The following is a 21440-nucleotide window of genomic DNA, read 5'->3' as shown; positions in this document are numbered from 1 at the left end:
TTGCTCTCTTTGTCCAAACCTGAGGTCCAAACCCCAAATATATTAATAATATATGTTTACTATCACATTTCACACAATTTAGAAGTGTGCTCAAAATATCAAAATAGCTGCACATTCATTTTTCACTCATCATTTCAGCTTCTTAAGGTTTTTGATGCAGATGTCACATGGATTTGCTTTTATACATTTTTCAGTCAGGCTTCCTTTTATAAGACAAATGCGCCATGAAGTAAAAGAAATGTAAGAAATTTTTTTAACTGTGCAAATTTGGTATGGGACAATTCTCAAAGCATGCTTGCAGAGATGTCTTCATCATCAGGCAACGTACTGTACCTCACAGTTAATAACATGATGTTCCAGAGGATTCCCATCCCTACTAAAGACAGCATGGTAAGCGTACAAATAGCAGCATTACAGCACTGACTATTTCTAGCGAGATGATGACAGTGGCTGCCAGTCTAGCCCCACTAAGTTGCTGTTGGTCGTCATCATCTCCACTGTGTGTATGTGTGTGTGCGAGTTAAGAGTGACAAAGAGACACATAACATTCATGTCCTGCACTGCACACAACAATTACCATTAACCTGGCCTCGCCGTCTACAAATGTGTGTGTGCACTGAAGTGTCAAGTGAGTAAACATGAGATATATAAAGCCACGATGAATCACACTACGTCCTGTTGAATACAAATTTACAAATGAAGCATTTAAAACGTGTTCCCCTGTGTGTTTGCGAGAGTGTGTGTTAGTGCGTTCATATCACTCTCAGCAGGACTTGGTGTCATGTTGCCAACAGACCAGCAATTCTGGAAACACCGCTCCAGTTTGGCGCTGAGAGAGGAAGATGAGGCATGTCAGTGGGTGAGTGTGTGTGTTGGGAGGGGGGATTTGACCAGTGAGAGTGAGGAGAGAGTTTCCCCAGCTGTGTGTCTGTGCGTCAGTGTGTTTGAGCGAGGGCTGCAGCACGCTCCAACTTTCAGGAATGACTCAAGTGTGTTAGTGTGCAGCGCGTGCTCCCGTGGGTATTTATACGTGGTGAGGTGTGGAGGAACTCCTCTGGCTCCCACTCACTGCTCAGGGGCAAACCCACAACCCCCTCCACATCCAAAATATATATAACACTTCCTAGCTGAAAGCTGCTGATTATGTAGGCCTGTCAAAAAGGTAACATATCCAGATTATGCCACTACAGTTTGTCTTCAGGTAATACAGAAAAATACATTTGAAAGCACCTGCTCTCCAGCTATACTAATTTATTTTCCAACAGCAATTTTCCAGTGACCTCCGGTTACCCCACTGATGATGTGTCCCAGTGCACCACAAGATGTACCTCACAACTATTGGGTCATATTTGATGTTGTCTTTAATAAATATAATTTGTCCTCTTTTGTCTTTTTAATGATACCAGTAGAGCTGAAATGATTAGCTGATTAATCAATTAGTCAATCCACAGAAAAGAAATTGGCAACTACCTTGATAATAACAATACATTTTATTTCAGGGATGCCTTTCAGGACACTCAAGGACATCCAAGGTAATAAAAAGGTGCAAATTCAAACAGTGCAAGTTTACCAGAAGTCTAGAAGTTGATAATCAATTTATCATTCTTCAAGCAAAAAATGCTAAATGTTGACTGGTTCTGGCCTCACAAATGTGTATTTTTTAGTATTTACGTAGCATCAATGACGACCACTAATGGTCATTTCTGTGAGAAGAGGTTAATACTAGACATAAGCTGGCATCCTTAATGCCTCAGAGCACGTTTAACAAAACCATAACAAACCACCATGGTGTGCGTGCAGCGTTAAATAACCGTCACTGTAACTTCCCTTACCTTCTTTGCTGAGCTTCAGGGCTTCGCCGAGGCAGTAAAGCTCTTCGTCTCTCGAGTCTGCGTCTGAATAAACACAACAGCCACTTACAACCACGCAGGGGCATTCACAAACAAACTTTGGGGCCATGCGTGGAGCCATGCTGGTCCGAGGCTGGCTATTTGGTTAGCATTAGCTTGCTAGCCCCTGAGCTGGCTTCATAAAGCAAGTGAAGCTGTCAAAGCTAACAAACTTACAGCTGGACAGCTGACTGCACGCGCCAAATGGTACAACTCTGAAATGCAACGGTTAGCTTTGCTCACTCGCCTGTGCACGACTGCCCGTGCAACCAATTAATATTGCATTTTCTAGTAATATTTTTGACAGTTACTTTGCTGCGCTTTGACAGACCCTGCATGGTGGTGGGGCTTACTCAACTCAATCACAGACAGTTGGACCACGCACTTCCCGACACTTTGTCCGCAAAAACAACAACGCTATCGACGTGCGAACTTACTGTCAACAAAACGTAATTTAGCCGCACTGACGAAGGAAGACCAAGGCTCGCAAAGGAAGGTATCCAGACTTGGTATTTGGCGATCCAGTGTCGCCATTGCTCTTCCTTCTTGTTGCTTTGCTGAGAGCCGTTTTTTCCTCTCTCTCCTTCGCACGCAGCAGGCGAAAAACGAAAGAACGAGATATGCTGACGTCGTGGTCGGTAAGCTTCGGCGGGGTTCGGCACCTGTCGGAGGTTTGCGAGGTTGAGCGACAGACAGAGAGAACTATTCACGGGTTCAAAAGTTCAGCTTGTGAACGTACAGCCCAAAGCCTATTAACATTACAGTGTGGGGCGGTTACACGGTTACATTATGATGCATTACAAAACATTACAAATATATATATTTTTTATTTAGCATTGGCTAATCTAACGGAAGAAAGAGAAACAGTCCAAGTTGTGTCATGTAACATCCATCCATCCATCCATCCTTCGTCAACCGCTTATCCTGCATACAGGGTCGCGGGGGGCTGGAGCCAATCCTATCTGACATCGGATGAAAGGCGGGGTACACCCTGGACAGCTCGCCAATTGTGTCATGTAACAGTGTCAGTTATTTAATGTGAATTGACAGGCTTATCAGCTACTAATACAGAATATGAATTATGTATATGTGTAATATTATAATGAATATGACTATTAATATCTGCCTGGCGTTTAAATTATATCAAAAAGAGGGCACCACCTATGTTATAGGAGATTTCCATGCTGCTTTTTCATTCAATATTATTTTTTTCATTTTAATGTTAATATTATTTACCAGACATTTAAAACAATTTAGTGAAAATAACCTTATCCACCACCCAATATTGCTGAGTGTAAACAGTTTCAGTTACATTTATAAACTAAATGTTGAGATCTTATTAATTATCTACTGTCTGTTCTGATAGGATTGGTCTGTCAGGCCAACCTACTTAATATACAAGTGATCTGTGCCATCTACACTATACTGATGGTGGCGATTGGGAGTTTTTTAAATATCAAAATAAGTCTATAATATTAGACCTTAGACTCCTTGATCTAGGGTGAGGCTGGAAATGTTAGGCCCTTGTCTGAACCTAAAAATGTACCAATGCTAGATTCAAATCTTCTCTCTGCTTCATTAAAAGAAATTTGACTACTTTGAGGGCTTGCCAGGAAGTTGCAAAATAATGGGTTTAATGGATTTTGGAAAGAGGTCAGAACTATGAATAAGGCACAAACCTCTTTACTATCTAAAATTATGGTGTTAGTAGCTTATACTATATTGTGAGTTTACAGCTTTACTGTGGCTTTATAAACATTTTGTGCATACAAAACTTTAAATTTTTTTGGCTTCACCTGAATGTTTTAGCAGCCTTGTGCAGGTTAGATAAGGCATTAGATGTTGAGAATATTTCTTTAGGGGCTTTGTTGATGTAACAGGGAAAGGTAAGACCGGTCTAGCTTAGAGTAAGTTGTATGCTGACACTGTTTGTCCTTGGCTAAGTCTCATTAAACTTTGCTGTGTAAAACGTAATCGGTCTCCGAAAACCTTCTTCCTTGCACCTGACAACTGGCTCACAATAATTCTTCAACATTAGACACCGCTGCAATAAAACACCTACATAACATGATTTCCCAAAGTGGGAAGCGGGGGACAACCAAGGGCCTTCAAAGAGGTACAAGGCTTCCCCAGCAGAATCTATAGTTTGATTTTAATTGTAGCCTATTGCAATCAGTTATGTCATTTCTCTTTAACTTGGGTGAGGCAGAGACTGGTTAAAAGCAGAGATTTTTCAAAGTTAAAGTCCAGAGGGAGTTTCATTGGCATCATGCATTTATAAAAAATGTAACAGAGGCCATCGTTGATTAAATATGTCTGAAGTTTCTGATCAATGAAACAAATTGCCCTTGGATGTTTGTTTCTCAAAGTGGCTCAGTAGGTCAAGCTCATGGCACTACATTGACCTCTTGTGGCTGAAAACAGAAAGTGCACTTCAAGGCTAGATGGAGGTGATGGACGCATGGACTGTCTCATTTTCAAGTAACAATCTGGTTGCTTAAATCCAACTTTTATTCAACTGCAGTTCCAGGGGACAGTTTCATGGTGCTTAGATATTTATCACAGCTTCTAAAATGTACTGCACCACATGGAAATCTTACCTACAAGCAAAGCTGAAAAGTTATGCCTTAAGAAATCTTTTGGAAATGTTCACATAAATGTCCCTGGATGCAGATGATGACCACAAGTCAAGTCATGACATGTTGTGGTCAAAGAATATCCAAAACAAATCCATACAACTTCTCACAGTTTATAAGTGTGCTCCCTGTCTCAATGAGGGGGTTTCCGATAAAGGATTCAGTTGGATTAAGTTAGTTAGTTCTCTCTCTCTCTCTCTCTCTCTCGTCAGGCTTGGCTAGAAGCCTGTGATCACATGCGCGGCATGAAGTCGTCTTTTTTAGCTGAATCAGAGGGAGAGGGAGAAAGAGGGTGGAGATACAGAGGAAATGGCAGCCTTAAATGAGGGCAGGGAAATATTCTGATTAGTTTATGATGTCAAATCAGGTCAAATCCACACACACAGTCCATACACACTAAATATGTTAATCTGAGGTTGCGATCCTTCCTGTCTTTCTGACACACCAGCACACTTCTCTATTCTTTTTTGGTTCTCCCAGCTCTTTCTCTCTCTCTTTAATTCACACTCACACACCCAAAGGATGACTCAACCACAATGTTGTGTTTGTTTCCCGACACAATGACCACTGAGTTCATGGGACAAATCAGGAGGTCACAGGACAAATCAGGAAACACAAGGTACTATTTTTCTGTCCCTCCAAGGGTCATAATAATGGTTTTGGGTCACAAACTCTTCAACTTCTTCAAATGCTTTCACTCTTTTATTTAACCTTCTATGTCCGTAAGGTCTTTATCTCACCTGAGCTGAATCCAAAGTTCCTTCCATATGGGGGCATGACTAAAAAAGTGACACTTATAGGCACAGTCACAGCCAAGTGCTTGCATCTGCACTGCGCACAGACACATACACATTTGCAGATGGACAGGACCTTCACTAAAGAGATTATTGAAAAAATCCTCAATTTTTATTTAAAAAAACAAACAATGGTATATTGAAATTGTGCATGTCACACAGTGAATGAATGTCTCTTGAATAAGACAGTTTGGCAGGTTAAATGCATAGGAATCATTGACAAAGCTATAGCCAGTTAGATGATGATTACAAGAGTGCAGAGGCATAACCAGTATACCACACACATTTGTTGTTTCATTTAACTTTGTGCTTCGGCAAAGTTAAATGAATTCACATCATTCCACTTACAATTTTACTATATCAAGAGGCAACATAACAAAAAAAGAAAATCAGAAATACCTTCAAATAATCATCAATGTAATGAAAAATAAAATGAAAAATAAGACAAAAAGTGACAAGTTTATAAAATACAACACCAGCTCACTTGGTTTGGTGTCTCATGGAGGATAAAAAAAAACCCCTAGACAATCAAAAAACAAGAAAACAACAAAATAACTGATTTAACATCACAGGGAGATATGAAATAAGCTTCAACAGGGAAGAAAAAAAGTGATGCAAAAAAAGTGAGGAATGACAATTCAAATACTAACAACTACATTCAAAATCATAACAGCAACAAAAAATGACACAATCAATGAAGCGTTTAACCTTCAGCTGGTACCTTAATAAAGATTAAAGACTTCAGACAGTATTTATTTTGGCTGCACTCATAAGGCAGGATTTTCTAATTAAGTTACCAACTCTCAATCAATATTATTTATGGATTTACACCCTCACAGTGCTTTAAAGGACATCATGAAAGCATTTCAAGCACCATATGAGCGCACTGTGCATGTGTTTGGTGCACTAATATTTTGGCTGGAGGCCATTTTATACGGTTCATGTCGGAAGTGTGTTTAATAAATCTAACCTGTCAACCTGTATATAGAACAGGAAAAAGACTTTTAAATGGTCTGACCTCATCAACGTACTTCATGAAAGGAGGACATCTTTTTGTAAAGGAATAACCCTTGTTTGGTTTTTGTCTAGACATTGCTACACCTGCTAGCCACCACTAGAGGGCAAATGTGCTAACTGTGAGAAAGTCAATGAATGAAAGAATTAATTAATATTTGAGTGAGTCACTTTTTTTTTAGATACCCAAGGTGCTCTAAATCTAAAAACATATAAAATATGCATGGCTCAATTTCAAAGCCAGTATCAAATGTATGCAATAAATTGTATGTCAAGAAATTACAATGAATGTAATATGCTAATATTATGGTATTAAGCTTCATATTGCTCCACAGACAACCACCTTACCCCTTTCTGTTACCCTGACAACCACAATCACATTATCCTTATTGCTGCAGATGTTAAAAAAAAATCAAATCTTGCCCCTTGCGGTTGCTTTTATGTCATAGGCAAACTGATGTGTTCAAAGTACTTTAAGTTCATCAGTATGTAATTAAACACAATAAATCCAGCCAGTATCCTAAAATGGGACCAAAGAAGTAAGGAAAGCTCATAAGCCATAATGCTGCTATAAAACTTAAGTTTAAAAAATAAAATAGTAACACATTTGGTCATTGCTTGTGCATGTATGTGCTTATGAAAGCATAAGAAACCTTCTAGGAAGTTTTGTAAGAAGGCACGTTGAAAATGATTTGACTTACTAATTGCATTGGTGTTGCTATAGAATATGAAACAGGTGAAAGTGAAAAATAAAATGAAAGATAAGGCTAAAATACACATGAAACCTTAGTTATGGCACTTTTTCTTCCCCCTGCCTTCTACTGCTGCAGGGTTACTTAGACCTTCAGAGCAAATCTTTTGGGAAATTTACATTGCTGTTAGAACTGTTCTCAGTTCAAGTATGCCATTAATGTGCACAGCTGCTCCTGTATTGATAAGCACAAACTCCAATACATCCCAACCCATCAGCTTTTAAACTGACCATCTGTAAATTTAGCCTTCATTTTGTCTTCACAGAGCATCTGTTTGTGTGTGTATGTATAGTAATGGCTTCATGCATATGTGCTCAAATTGTGTCTGTTTGAGTCTTATCTAGGTGTGGTGTGTACATGTTGATTTCTGTGTCTGTGAGTATTTGTATGTGACTGCGGGTTTGTGTTGCCTTATATTGTACTGAAGGTTAGATGGGTGCGGGGACCTGCTGCCTTCCTGGTCTGGGTTGAGAAGAGAATTTCTGGGAGTGCCAACTGGTCTCCTTGTACACAAACCATGCGTTGCCCGCCCACACAAACATGTTGAGGTAGCCAAACACCTGGAAGAATGAAGACAGAATACAAAAATTACAAATTCATTCTACTAGAAAACACTTAATATAGGAGGACTTCCTCACATCCTCGTTTGTATATTTGCGAGTTTTATGAATCACAAACTCCCACATTCTAGGACAGTTTGAGGACACTTCTGCGTCTCAAGTGCAAAGCTAATTTGATGGAAATTAGCTTTGCACTTGAGAGACAGAAAATATTGAGCAGACCACAGCAACAATGTCTGTCTCATGACTGCAAGTCAGGCTGCTTAATGTTTATGCTCAAGCCTTTTAGCAAAGTATTATATAAATTGGGGGCATTGGACACTGCCAAAATGAATTACTTAGATCTTTTGATATATATATATATATATATATATATATATAGCCTCTCTACTGGCCAAAGAGTTGTATTTTACGGGTCAGTGTATAACAAAGAACTTGACATTAGAAACACTTATCATTATCATTTAACAGTCTCAGTAAGTGAATAAAGAATGAGACTGGTGCAAATGTAATAAAAATCTTTATGTTTGTAAAGCCTCTGTGTATTTCTTCCCACCACAGAGATGTTGAGGGTCCGCATGTTGGCGAACTCCGTGACCTCACAGGTGACGTTGCCCCCCTTGCAGAGCGCCAGTGTGGCGCTGATGCCTTCAGTGTCTGTTGCATCCTTTACATTCTGCAGACCCTTCGCCCAGGCGGACGAACACACCATCCACAGGAATACCAGGATCACTGTGACCACAAAGTCCTGTAAACAAGGAGGAGGACATCAGCTCTGAAGGAAGAAGCTCTCGTTTTCAGTGACACACAAACCCTAGTGTGACATGTCATCATTTTCACAGCTTGATTTAAGTCCGTCCATTGGAGGTCTATCAGGAAAGCTGACCAGCAAAGTTAATACTCACAAAAATGGGTCCAAAGTCAGAGTCCTTGTAGACGTGCATGTAGCCTAAATACACCAACAGAGCCACCATGCTGTACAGAAAGCAGATGATGGCGATGCCCACAAAGAACTCCACTGAGGAGGCCGAGTCTCCCACCATGTGTGTCGTCGTCACAGAGTGGTTACAAATAGTGGTGTTCACGTCGACGAGAGGGACCTGGCTTAACCTGGCCACAAAACAAGACAGAAGGTTCAAATCATGATTTACTGTTCCACAAAAGTGTGTTTTTTATTTGACCAGTTAAGTGATCTTAGCTATCACTTCAAACCTGTGTCTGCTGCTGAAAGTTACTAAAATCACACAAAAAACTGTTTCTCACCTAAACGGGTAGTGAAAGTTGGCATTGAGTGTTTCATTGCTGCCGTCGCCACAGAGGAGAGTTATGATGTTGCTCCCTGAGAATCCGCCACAGCTTCCAAAAGCAAATATGGCCGTGAGCTGTTTGGACAGAGAAGAGAGAGCGAGAGATTAGTGGAATAGTTGAGACTGAGAAAAACCCTGTTCAGCTTTAGGCATGTAATATCAAAACCAAGAAACTTACAGTAAGATGCTTGAGATTTGTTTAATGGGAGGGGATGATGTTTGGTATATTCTTTCAAGAAACCATAACCAATCATAATTTAGTTTAACTGGAATCCTCCCTACATACATGTATTCTAGGACAATACAGTTTGAAAGAGTAGTGAAATGTCACCAGTACTTCAAACCCAGAAGAAAGCTGGCAGTCTGAAACATAACGTCAGCAGTAAAGAGCCAGAGGTACCAACAGATGGTCAGCGTTTTACTTACTCTTATTAACAGCTGAAAATAAAACTCACTACTCAAAACTTTTACAAGATCAGTCTTTTGCTTGCTCGATGGAAACACCCTCTCTGAATAAAATTTCTCATGGTTTTTAGATAAAAGAAAATGGCCCAGACAAAAAAAATCAATCATCTTTTCCTTTTTTGTACTATTTTTTACTTCCTCTTACAAAACTGCCATCTTGTAAAATACAATAAAATGTGGCTTACATGCCTGCACTAATGCCTGCTGCTATTCAGCTCCATTCTTTCTTGCAGAAGCAGAAAGCATCTGACTCAGCGTGTAGGCCATGTGACACTAATACTCTCCTTAAAACCAACACATACTAAATTCTTTTAGTCAAGAGTGGCTGCTATTAGGCTTAACCCTCAAACCTTAGCAGGCGAAACAATGCTCATATAATTTGTGGGTATTGAGCTCATTCAGACTCTCACTGATATCACTTTACTCATACTTCATGGGAAATGAGCATCTGGCATGATCATCACAATATACTGCAGAGGAAGTTTTTGTTGAACAGTTTTCACACATGCGTAGCTTCATGTCTCGCCCGTCATTACCTCACACATCCTGACTGAGCCTTCCAGTTCAAAAGACAGCTGTGCTACAGTACGACACTAATTCAAAGATCTAACAACACAGAATAGAGCAAAGCCACAGAACAACTGTCTTGCTTCCCACAGCAGACATTTTGATCATCATGTGGACTCAGAAAATGTAGCTGAAAAAGCAAATAGGCTTTTAGCTCAGCTACTGTATGTCTTGCAGTAAAGGAATGTTGTAAACAAATTGAAGAATCCAGAACGTTGCAGACTAATGTTTTAACACCACTGTTCAACAAAAACAACTTAAACCTGCATTAATTGATGTTTTGACCACCTGGGGGCAGCATGATAAACTGGAAACACAAACTGCTCTAATATCGCCTTACAAAGTGGATGTGGTGAACATGTTAGCAAACAATGACTTATTTGCACATGTGGCAGACACAGGCCAATATTAGCATTCAGAGACTAATATTCACTACCCTTTTAGCTGTTTTTCGCTCTCCACCAACTCTTGAGGGACATGTCTCTCTCTTTAGCTGCTAAATGCTACACTATGTTTACTAGCTAGTCGCTTACTTTGTCTGTCCTCTTTTTGGTGCTGGACAGGTAGTGTAGAGCGGGTTTTCTCACTGAAAGAAGCTGGCTGCTGTGGCCAAAAACAATGTTAATGAGAGCGGAGAGCGTAAACCACAACAGCAAAACCGCCGTTTTGGCTTGAAAACCAAAACAATGCGCGGAAAGACTCTAAAGCACCCTGTAGAGTTGAGGGGATTCACAGTCGGGTGAGAATTCTCTTTTGACTCATTAATACAAATTTCATATTACATAGCCATTTAATCTATTAATACAAAAACATTGATCACAGCAGCTTTAAGGTTAAGATGATCTTTGACCCATTTGTACTGCATCTCTATGGGCTGAAATATGGCCCAGAACACATTAGAAAGAGCGCCTTGATCAACGGAAATTCCTGCAAATAATGCTGAAATAAATAAAATTGTGTAGATTAACATATGAGAATGTTTAAAGGTATTTCTGTTGCAGTAGACATCATGCAATGGACAGGAAGTGGATTACATCATGTGACAAAGGTAATAAAAAACCCCAAACACGTTTAACTGACCTTTTAAAATCTGTGTCATCAGCACAACTGTATCACACATACTACCACCCTTGAAAAATGCTTACGACAGGCCACCTCAACTTTTAGCCTTTGGTTTCGCACCACAAGACCCACACATACATACAGTACATTGACACACATACGCGCGCACTCACACACACACACACCTCGAGGCCTCGCTCCAGATGTTTCTCCAGATGTCACTGGCTGCCACTTCCTGTTTTTCTGGCTACACACCCACAGTAAGCTACTTCTCGCACATTCTTGATTCACCTACTCTGTCACTACGAGGTCATGGAGCCTCAGCATGGTAACAGCCAGTGCCATTTGAATTATTTTGGTTATGTTCACATTTTTAAACCGGGGATAAATACTACACTGCACAAACACTGTGTGACAGTTGGGCATTTTGTCATGTTTCCAATATCAATTAAAGCTACAAGTGTTTTTTTCTCCAAACATGACAACTGCCAAAGTAAGTGGACAAAGCATTTCCTTGCCAGGTTTTTATCTTAGGCATCCCAGACATCTGCAAATCACACAGTACCAATTTATATACATTCCAGAGACTATCAAATAAAACTACAGGAAGTCTTTACTCATAACCAAGCTGTGAGACAGGATAAGTAATTTGCACACAGAAAACACTCACATATAATAGAAGTTAAGTTTCAGGTTCATGTATGCGACGGCAACAATGAAAAGTTAACTTATAGGAGAGAGAAATATTGCTTCTAATGGGAATGACCTGTAATCTGACCATAGCTGTCATCATATACTCATCTATCTGAAATATCTTGTTAGAAACAGAATAACGGGCAGTGTTCCCTCTTAAACAGAGAGGTCACTGAGTTCAGGTCAGTCTGCCCCAAAAAAAACCCCAAGCCAACAAAGCATGTGGCCATTTTGTCACTGGGTTTTCCTTCAAAATCCCAAGAAACCTGGCTTTCCCTCTTTTGGCAGGGACACCTGGCATCCACACAAGTCCAAAAAAAGAGAGAAATAGTTTCATCATCATTATTCAACATGTCGAGTGAGCGGGGCAGCCTTGTAGCATTTGTTACTACGAACCCTCCATCCTGTTTACTACTGTGTTTGAAGATAATATCTAGGGAGGTATGAGTGTTTAGGCCAAGTAAATTCCTTTTTATTTAGATCACTCAGTGGTTTACAGGGTAAATGGATGGACACAAGTGTTGCTGGATAACCTCCAATTTCATGGAGAAGTAGTGATGAACCATCTGTCAGAACTGAAATATGATATAATCAACTTGCTGTTTTCACTCAACTGCTATGTTGAATTTAGGTCCAAAATCCAGACACACGTTCACTGCTGCTGCCTGAGAGCAAAATATACAATTTATTACATGCATAAGTTTTTAGGTTTGCTGAGCGGAGGAAGCCCGGGGCCCCTGTCTGGAGCCAGGCCCAGAGGGAGGGCTCGCCGGCGAGCGCCTGGTGGCCGGGTTTGCCACGGACACAGCCCGAAAAAGCAACATGGCACCCCCCTCTCCATCCTTTGGACCCACCATCCATCGGAAGATCCGCAGGGGTCGGGTGCACTGCCACATGTTGCTCAAGGTGTGAGGCTGAGCGCCGCTACGTTGGAGTTTACTCCGGTGAACGAGAGGGTCGCCTCCCTACACCTTCGGGTAGTGGGGGGGAAAACTCTGACTGTTGTTTGTGCATATGCACCAAACAGCAGTTCGGAGTATTCGGCCTTCTTGGAGACCCTGAATGGAGTTCTGTATGGGGCTCCAGTAGGGGACTCCATAGTTCTGCTGGGAGACTTCAACGCACATGTGGGCAATGATGGAGATACCTGGAACGGCGTGATCAGGAGGAAGACTTCTGTGCTAGTCATGGATTGTCTATAACGAACACCATGTTCGAACATAAGGATGCTCATAAGTGTACGTGGTACCAGAGCACCCTAGGCCGAAGATCAATGATCGATTTTGTAATCATTTCATCTGATTTGAGGCCGCATGTTTCGGACACTCGGGTGAAGAGAGGGGCGGAGCTGTCAACTGATCACCATCTGGTGGTGAGTTGGGTCAAGGGGTGGGGGAAGACTCTGGACAGACCGGGTAAGCCCAAACGGGTAGTGCGGGTGCGGGTGGACTGGGAACGTCTGGAGGAGGCCCCTGTCCGTGAGATCTTCAACTCAAACCTCCGGCGGAGCTTTTCTGGCATCCCTGTGGAGTTTGCGGACATTCAACATGAGTGGGCAATGTTCAAAGCCGCAGCGGGAGGCTGTGGTCTCAAGGTCTTAGGTGCCTCAAGGGGTGGTAACCCTCGAACACCGTGGTGGACACCGGTGGTCAGGGAAGCCGTCCGACTGAAGAAGCATGCCTTCCGGGATTTGTCGTCTCGGAAGACTCCGGAGGTGGTTGCAAGGTACCGATGTGGCCCGAAGGGCTGCAGCCTCTGCTGTGGCAGAGGCGAAGCAGCAGGTGTGGGAGAAGTTCGGAGAAGACATGGAGAAGGACTTTCAGTCGGCACCAAAGTGCTTCTGGAGAACTGTCCGCCATCTCAGGAGGGGTAAGCGGGGAACCGTCCAAGCTGTGTACAGTAAGGATGGGACCCTGTTGAACTCAACTGGGGAGGTAATTGGGCCGTGGAAGGAACACTCACCAATTTCCCTGGAGGAAGTCACTGAGGTAGTCAAACAACTCCACAGTGGTAAAGCCCCAGGGATTGATGAGATCCGCCCAGAAATGCTAAAAGCTTAGGGTGTGGAGGGGCTGTCTTGGATGACACGCCTCTTTAACATTGCGTGGGGTACGATGCCCAAGGAGTGGCAGACTGGGGTGGTGGTTCCCCTGTAGAAAAAGGGGGACCAGAGAGTGTGTGCCAACTACAGGGGTATCACACTTCTCAGCCTCCCCAGAAAAGTCTACTCCAGGGTGCTGGAATGGAGGGTTCGGCCGATACCGAACCTCAGATTGAAGAGGAATCATTCATGCAGCACACCTGGACACACCGCCGGTCACTGAACAGATCTCTGCCTCACTGCCACAAACAACTGTCTCTACCTGCTGGCATGTAAAGCTGTCTGCTCCCAGCGCTGTTCCAAAGACTTCTATTCCTGTCATCAGCACGCATAGACCAGTAAACCGAAAAGTGCACATCCCACACAGCAATCATAGTAATCTTATAAGGATTAGGACAACTGCACCAACTTCAGCACCTAGAACAAACTCATTTAAAATGGACCTCTTCAATATGAGATCACTTTCAAGTAAGACTAATCTTAAAAGATTTTATCTTGTCTGCAAATCTAGATTTTATGTTTTTAACTGAATCATGGTTGCAAATGAATGACTATAGCCAGCTAGCTGAACTGTGTCCGCCTCAATAGGATTGTTTTAGTCAACCGAGGGTCAGTGGTCGTGGTGGTGGGCTAGTGAGCGTGTCTAGGAAAAATTTTAAATGTCATCAAGTACGCTGTGATGAATTTAACTCCTTTGAAGTTCTCACTCTTAAAGTTGGAGGCCTGCAACCTATCATATTTGTTATAATTTATCGTCCCCCAAAACCGCCTGGAGGATTTTTATCAGAACTTCCTGAATTTTTATCTACTCTGGTTTTAAATTATGACAGAATTGTTCTTTGTGGCAATTTTAATATTCATGTTGATGACCCCACCAATGTTAATGCAACTGACTTTTTAAATATGGCAACTTCTTTTAACTTAAAACAACATGTCAAAGGGCAAACACATAACCGTGGTCATACACTGGACTTGGTTTTTACCCTGGGTGTCAGCATTTTCTCGGTGGAATTAGTGGACATGACCATATCTGACCACAAATGTATTGTTTTTAGCTGCGATTCTCCTGTTACTCATGCCGCCTCACCAAGCTCCGTGTGTTCTTGCATCTTTAATGAACAAAGTGTTTCAAAGTTTTGCGCATTCTTTCAGAGCCAAAGCCAACACCTGTCTGATTCCAACACCAACAATCTGGTTGATCACTTCAATCATATCTGCTTGTCGTCACTAAATATTACTGCTCCTCTAAAGGTTAGGCTTACGTCTAAAGCTAGTAAGCAACCCTGGACAAATGACAGCATTCGCAACCTAAAAAGGGAATGCAGGAAAGCAGAGCGCAGATGGTCTCCAAGTCCATTACCTCAGTCTGAAGGATTTATTAATTAACTACAATAACATGGTCAAGGATGCGAGAACACACTATTTTTCTGAACTCATTACTACACATAAACACAATCCCAGGTTTCTGTTTAAGACTGTGGATCAGCTGGTAAACCCAACCCCTCCTTGTGCCTCAGCTGGAAGTAATGATGACTGTGAATCTTATTTTACCAATAAGGTGGTGTCAATCAGAGCCTCTATTAGCCGCCAACGGCCTCTTATTCAGAGGTCCCTCACCAGCAACAAGAGTGTTTTACTTACTTAAGCTGAGTTCACTTACCGACTGCCTTAGTGAAGTTAAATGGTAAATGGATGTCAAATAATTTCCTCCAGCTGAACTCAGACAAAACAGAAATCCTGGTCATCGGGTCCCAGCAGATGGCAAAACAAATACTGCCATCTGCTGGTTCCCTAGTAAATCACATTAAGCCTGTTGCAAAGAACCTTGGTGTCTGGTTTGATAATAATTTAAATTTTGAGCAGCACACCACAAAGCTTGTTCAATCATGTTTTTATCAACTTAGAAATATAGCAAAAACTCGATCTATGTTAACTTTTAAGGACACCAAGACCATTTTACACGCCTTCATCTCATCATGCCTGGATTATTGCAACAGCCTTTTCACTTGTTTAACCTAAAAATCTACTGATCGACTCCAGACTTTCCAGAACTCAGCTGCCAGGCTTTTAACCAGAACAAAGAAATATGACCACATTACTCCTATTTTAGCTTCATTACACTGGCTCCCAGTAGAATTGACTTTAAAATTTTAAGGCTCTTCATGGCCTCTCGCCTTGTTATATTTCTGACCTTTTAGTCCCATACGCACCAGCACGTACCTTGAGATCCTCGGGCAGAGGTCTGTTGTCTGTTCCAGAGTCTCGACTGAAAACTAAAGTGGACAGAGCGTTTGCTGTCGGGGCCCCGAGGCTCTGGAACAGCCTGCCTGAGAAAATCAGGTCGGCTGAGTCAGTGAACTCTTTTAAGTCCCTTCTTAAAACATACTTTTATAGGAGAGCCTTTCCCGATCTTATTTGACTTTATTTTATCCCTTTTATTTTATTCTATTTTACTAATTTTATATTTATCTTAAACGTGTATTTTGGTCTTTTCAATGTTTTCTTGCTTGTATTGTCTTTTGGGTATTGTTGTCTTAGCACTTGTTGAAGCACTTTGTAACTTGTTTTTGAAAAGTGCTCTACAAATAAAGATTATTATTAATATTATTATTATTATAATGCGGTTTTCGTCCCGCTCGTGGAACAACTGACCAGCTCTTTACTCTCACAAGGATCCTGGAGTGGGCTTGGGAGTATGCCCATCCAGTCTACATGTGCTTATTAGTTCTGGAGAAGGCGTATGAGATACTGCGGGATGCGCTGCAGGAGTATGGGGTGAGGGGGGCCCTTCTCAGGGCTATCCAATCCCTGTACATCCAAAGCGAGAGCTGTGTCCGAGTACTCGGCAGTAAGTCGGACTCTTTCCAGGTGAGGGGTGGCCTTCGCCAGGGCTGCGCTTTGTCACCAATCCTGTTTGTGATATTCATGGACAGGATATCAAGGCGTAGTCGTGGCGAGGAGGGGCTGTGGTTCGGTGGGCTTGGGATCTCGTCACTGCTTTTTGCAGATGAAGTGGTCCTGATGGCACCATCGGTCCATGACCTCCAGCTCTCACTGGATCGGTTCGCAGCAGAGTGCGAAGCGGTTGGGATGAGGATTAGCACCTCTAAATCTGTGGCCATGGTTCTCAGCAGGAAACCGGTGGAGTGCCAACACCAGGTAGGGAATGAGTCCTTACCCCAAGTGAAGAAGTTCAAGTACCTCGGGGTCTTGTTCACGAGTGAGGGGAGATTGGAGCAGGCGAATGGCCGGAGAATCTGAGCAGCGGGGGCGGTATTGCACTCGCTTTACCACACCGTTGTGACAAAAAGAGAGCTGAGCCATAAAGCAAAGCTCTCAATCTAACGGTCAATTTACGTTCCTACCCTCACCTATGGTCATGAAGGCTGGGTCGTGACCGAAAGAATGAGATCGCGGGTACAAGCAGCCGAAATGGGGTTCTTCAGGCGGGTGGCTGGTGTCTCCCTTAGAGATATGGTGAGAAGTTCCGCCATCCGCGAGGAGCACAGAGTAGACCGCTGCTACTTTGTGTTGGGAGGAGCCAGTTGAGGTGGTTTGGGCATCTGGTAAGGATGCCTCCTGGACGCCTCCCTAGGGAGGTGTTCCAGGCACGTCCAGCTGGGAGGAGGCCTAGGGGAAGACCCAGGACTAGGTGGATAGATTATATCTCCACACTGGCCTGGGAACGCCTTGGGATCCCCCAGTCATAGCTGGTTAATGTGGCTTGGGAAAGAGAAGTTTGGGGTCCCTTGCTGGAGCTGCTGCCCCCGCAACCCGAACCCGGATAAGCGGATGAAGATGGATGGATGGATGGCATACAATAGCTTTGTGTTAAAAACATGGCAGAGATTTGGTTATGTTGTAGGAAATAACCTGAGGATGGTCTGTGTACTGAAACAGTACAGTACAGTACAGTGAAAAGGTTATTAAATATTTCTGACTGCAAGCAAAGAGGGAAGTGTGCAGGAGTTTTTTTCCTGCATTGTCGACCCCTGTTCTTCTCCTATGCACCTGTCGATCTATACAGGTGTGCAGAAATTCTGCTCTTTGTTACATTGTAGACCACAAATAAACAGTTAGACGTTTGTTACAAAAAGGGCTGCCACTGACATTATGTTAATAATAATAATAGGCCTAATAATGATAATGATTCCCAGCCAAGGCTGACATTTTTTAATAGCCTAACTTGTTTCGTACTTGCAACAGTCTAAAACCCAAAGACATTCATTTTACTATCACATAAGACAATCAGAAAATCCTCACAACTGAGAACAGGACACAAGGGAAACATTATTCGATTATCAAAATAGTTGCAAGATTCGTCTTTTGTTGACCAACTAAGCGATTGTTTCGGCCATACTATAAAGCATAAAATGCGGCATTGAACAGCTGTGCTGATGCAAACCTGAAAATAATATATTTTCACGCCTATATTAAAAAAACAAGTATTAAATAATTAATTTTCCATTAAGACATTTTTTGTTAACAGTGATATATTTTAATAACGTAGCAAAGTAGTGTTTGTTCAACTATTTGCTATGTATCCAGCCTAACTTTGCTGATGTTCCTCCTGAACCTGCTTAATGATATTTTATATAGTCCTTACTACACACTGCTGAGTGGGCCCCTTAACATTCCCAGCATTAAAGGAATAAATATGACCACAAATTATCATCCAGGCCCCTTTAGAATAACAAAATATGTCCAGTTACATAATGGCAACACAGTAAAACAAACACAAACACACACACAAAGCCTTGAGTCGTGAGTCAGATGACCGGGTGTTACTGCTGCTCTATAGCTCTGTCTGTGTGTTAGTTTGTGTGTCTTATGAGAAAATAGAACAGCTGAGGTAAAACTGTAGCTGAGCTGCATTAACTCCACACTGGATTCCTCTGACCCAGTTCCGTAGAGCAGAAGTGATTACTGGACTCCACGTAGGACATTGTCACACGTTCTCTTATGATACACAAACTGTGTGCTCAAGGGTGTGTGGGTGTGTGTGTGTGTGTGTGTGTGTGTGTGTGTGTGTGTGTGTGTGTGTGTGTGTGTGTGTGTGTGTGTGTGTGTGTGTGTGTGTGTGTGTGTAGCCAGTATGCAGTTTTTGCGAGGTAAATTATTGGTGAGAAATACATTAATCTATAACTGTGTGGTCTGAAAGTGCAGGCCCACGCAACCACCAAAGAGATCCAAATGCACCGGGCACAACAGAGCTGAACTCACTTTAGCTTCAAATTTTCTTTGTCAGACATAGTTTATCCACACTTTCAACCAATGACTCTTACAGATCTTAATTTACAAAAAGATAGTAAAATAAGATAAAGTAAAAATATTTTCAAGAATAATCTAAATTATTGTCTTTATCTGCATATTGTTGGGTTTTGGCTTGCTTATAAGTTTCCATCTTGAGCTTTATTTAGTAAATTACATTTTAAGTGTAAAACTTCAAAGCTGCCTATGAAGAAAGAGATGAATTTGAAGTTGATATTTTTAATTCAATTCAAATCAGCTTTATTAGATAGATTAGATATATGCTTTCTGTGTATGCCTGATGAAGTCCTGATTATGTTTGTGTGGTTTTGCCATCTGCGTTTTTAATATATCCCCCCTAAAGCAGATTACTTTTCCCTCAAAGGTGAAAATCTCCGCGAAAAAGGAAAACCCAAGGAGCAAGCAAAAGTACTGAACCTCCCTGTCCTCTGGGTATGTCACACACACATGCAGTATCTGCCTCTAACTTACCCACTCCACTAGTTTGACGAAGCCCAGAGGCTCCTTCAGCGGCGTCAAGTTCAGCCGAAATCCGGTCATCATGGTTGTGCTTGTGATCCAAAATCTTTATCCAGTTGTTCCTAAACTGTGGATGTTGGTCCAACAGGGAGTAAAAAGGGGAGTTGTTTGACAGAATGACGTGGTTTTACTGCCAACGCTGCAAAAAAAAAAAAAAAAAATCACCAGCCCAAATTATCAAAAGGGAGTTTTACAACCCAACTTACCGCCAGAGCAGATGAATCAAATGTCTGCCATGGAGATAAAATCATTCTACTTACCGAAGATACTTTTGCAGGTTCCGGGAACTTTAACAGCAAACGTTAACGGAAAAATCATTAGTTGAGGTGGATATTTTTTGCAGTGTAGCTTGAAAGACGAGTGCCTAGCGCCCCGCTTGGTGATGCTTGGTGATGTGCAAAATACAGGAAGTGGATGCCAAATGAAAGAGAAAAAGTTTTTGGTTTTCCTCTACTGGGCTGGGAGTGAAAAAATCTCAGTCCTAATGAGTTTTCATTGGATCCATCCGTTGGAGTAGGCTCCCTCCTCCTTGCTGAGTTTGCAATGAGTGTGGAAACGCCTCTTGGTGCCGACTGGGTCATATGCCTCTCACAGCAAACCACAGAGTCTCAAAAGTTTTTCAACGATGAAAAAGGGGAAAACCTCAGAGGCCACCTGTAACATGACCATTTAAAATGAATAAAAGGTCATTTCACAAGACTACTTAATAAGGGTCTAAAAGGAAAACTGTTTTAAAATGGGCCAAAAAAAAAATCTCATCTTCATAGAGATTTTGTCATTTGAGATTTAAAAGTCTGACAATAAATTAGCTTATAGTTGTTGACCCATAAACACAAACATTTTAATAAGGATCCCTTACATTTGGTTAATACAGTGTTGTAAGCGCAATATGGACAGAGTAAGACATTTTACATTTAACAAAATACATTTGCCAGTGCTCTGTTGGAGGCACTGTTTCTGGACATCTTTGCCATATCTGTACTGACATACTTTGTTACTCATTAGATAGAGATATACTAGTCAGTTGATATACTGTCCTGGTCAATATCGGTCTTCTGTAGCTCTGGTCCAGGATGTGTCTAACAACAAAAACATACCAACACCAAGCCTTGTACTTACCATAGAACCTAGATGCAACGTAGGGACTGATTTTCTGAATGCAGCTCTAACTACACAGAACATGGTTACAATGCAACATAAAAGTAGAAGTAGTGTTTACATTCATCAACCTGCATTTTAATAACAGGCTTTCTAAAAGTTTTTCAGATATTTCTTGCAGCTGAATCAGTAAAAAGTAGTTGAGATACTAAATCCTGGTGAAGAACAAGAAGTTTGTCATTTGGTACTAATCATAGGGAAAAATAGCAGCAGGGTGAAATCAGTATACTGAAATTTATTCATTTCAATAAAATGTTAGCTTAATCTAGAGTTACTCTTAGTCAGTGCACAGCTGGTTATCTGAACATGCAAAAAGGTAAGCATTTGTCTACAGATACAATTCATCATACATGAAAAATAACTTTTCCTACTGAATAATGAATTATTCTTTTCTTGGGTATAAATGGAGCAGATCATATTTATGTTTACAGAACTCTTTCCAGGAACTTCCTGGGAAATTGTTAGGAAATTACAGACCCATGAATTAAAGTGTTACCTAAATGTCAATTGGGTTTGTAGTGTGTATAATTCCAACTCCCTGAAGGATGTTTAACTGGCAACGTGGGGTTCAGCTAATGACATTTGAACAGAAAAGATCAATACTTGTGAGATAGTACTTTAAATCAATCCTATATAAAAGTAGGCACAATAA

The 21440-nt window shown here is 41.6% G+C and overlaps 2 protein-coding genes across 6 annotated transcripts in view; both read right to left on the bottom strand.

Moving 5' to 3' along the window:
* Positions 1-2456, bottom strand: part of atxn7l1 (ataxin 7-like 1) — a 29518-nt gene extending 27062 nt beyond the window's left edge. For 2 of the 4 annotated variants that reach the window (XM_046072246.1, XM_046072250.1), the window contains exons 1-2: positions 2327-2456; positions 1833-1895 (exon numbers count right to left, since the gene is read on the bottom strand). Coding sequence is in view for 1 of the 4 variants with exons in the window: in XM_046072251.1 (XP_045928207.1) it covers positions 1833-1895; positions 2327-2423 (160 nt within the window). In the remaining 3 variants the exon portion in view is untranslated. The remainder of the gene's footprint in view (positions 1-1832; positions 1896-2326) is intronic. The other 2 variants (XM_046072251.1, XM_046072248.1) reach the window with 2 other exon arrangements.
* A 2956-nt stretch (positions 2457-5412) lies between these two features.
* sypl1 (synaptophysin-like 1) lies at positions 5413-20121 on the bottom strand. Of its 2 annotated transcripts, none has more exons than XM_046072506.1 (6): positions 19891-20121; positions 19583-19769; positions 8909-9027; positions 8551-8755; positions 8202-8393; positions 5413-7645 (listed from the first exon to the last, which is right to left on the bottom strand). In XM_046072506.1, the coding sequence occupies exons 2-6, from the start codon at positions 19652-19654 to the stop codon at positions 7514-7516; spliced, it is 720 nt and encodes a 239-aa protein (XP_045928462.1). In that variant the 5' UTR covers positions 19655-19769; positions 19891-20121; the 3' UTR covers positions 5413-7513. The 2 variants fall into 2 exon arrangements, with proteins under 2 accessions (XP_045928462.1, XP_045928463.1); XM_046072507.1 differs by having other exon boundaries at positions 19583-19697.
* Positions 20122-21440: the final 1319 nt, after the last annotated feature.

The sequence above is a fragment of the Micropterus dolomieu genome, linkage group LG16 (assembly GCF_021292245.1).
Source record: "Micropterus dolomieu isolate WLL.071019.BEF.003 ecotype Adirondacks linkage group LG16, ASM2129224v1, whole genome shotgun sequence".
In the NCBI taxonomy this organism is placed as follows: Eukaryota; Metazoa; Chordata; class Actinopteri; order Centrarchiformes; family Centrarchidae; genus Micropterus; species Micropterus dolomieu.
Note: the sequence above shows the minus strand (reverse complement) of the source record. Positions and strands in the feature narration are given on the sequence as shown.

Excerpts from the sequence above, each read along its gene's own strand:
- sypl1 (XM_046072506.1), bottom strand. The coding sequence starts at position 19,654 with ATGATGACCGGATTTCGGCTGAACTTGACGCCGCTGAAGGAGCCTCTG. Across the intron at positions 8,756-8,908 it reads AACTTTCACTACCCGTTTAG|GTTAAGCCAGGTCCCTCTCG; the intron begins GTGAGAAACAGT and ends TTTTGTGGCCAG. Across the intron at positions 7,646-8,201 it reads GGACCCTCAACATCTCTGTG|GTGTTTGGCTACCTCAACAT; the intron begins GTGGGAAGAAAT and ends TCATTCTTCCAG.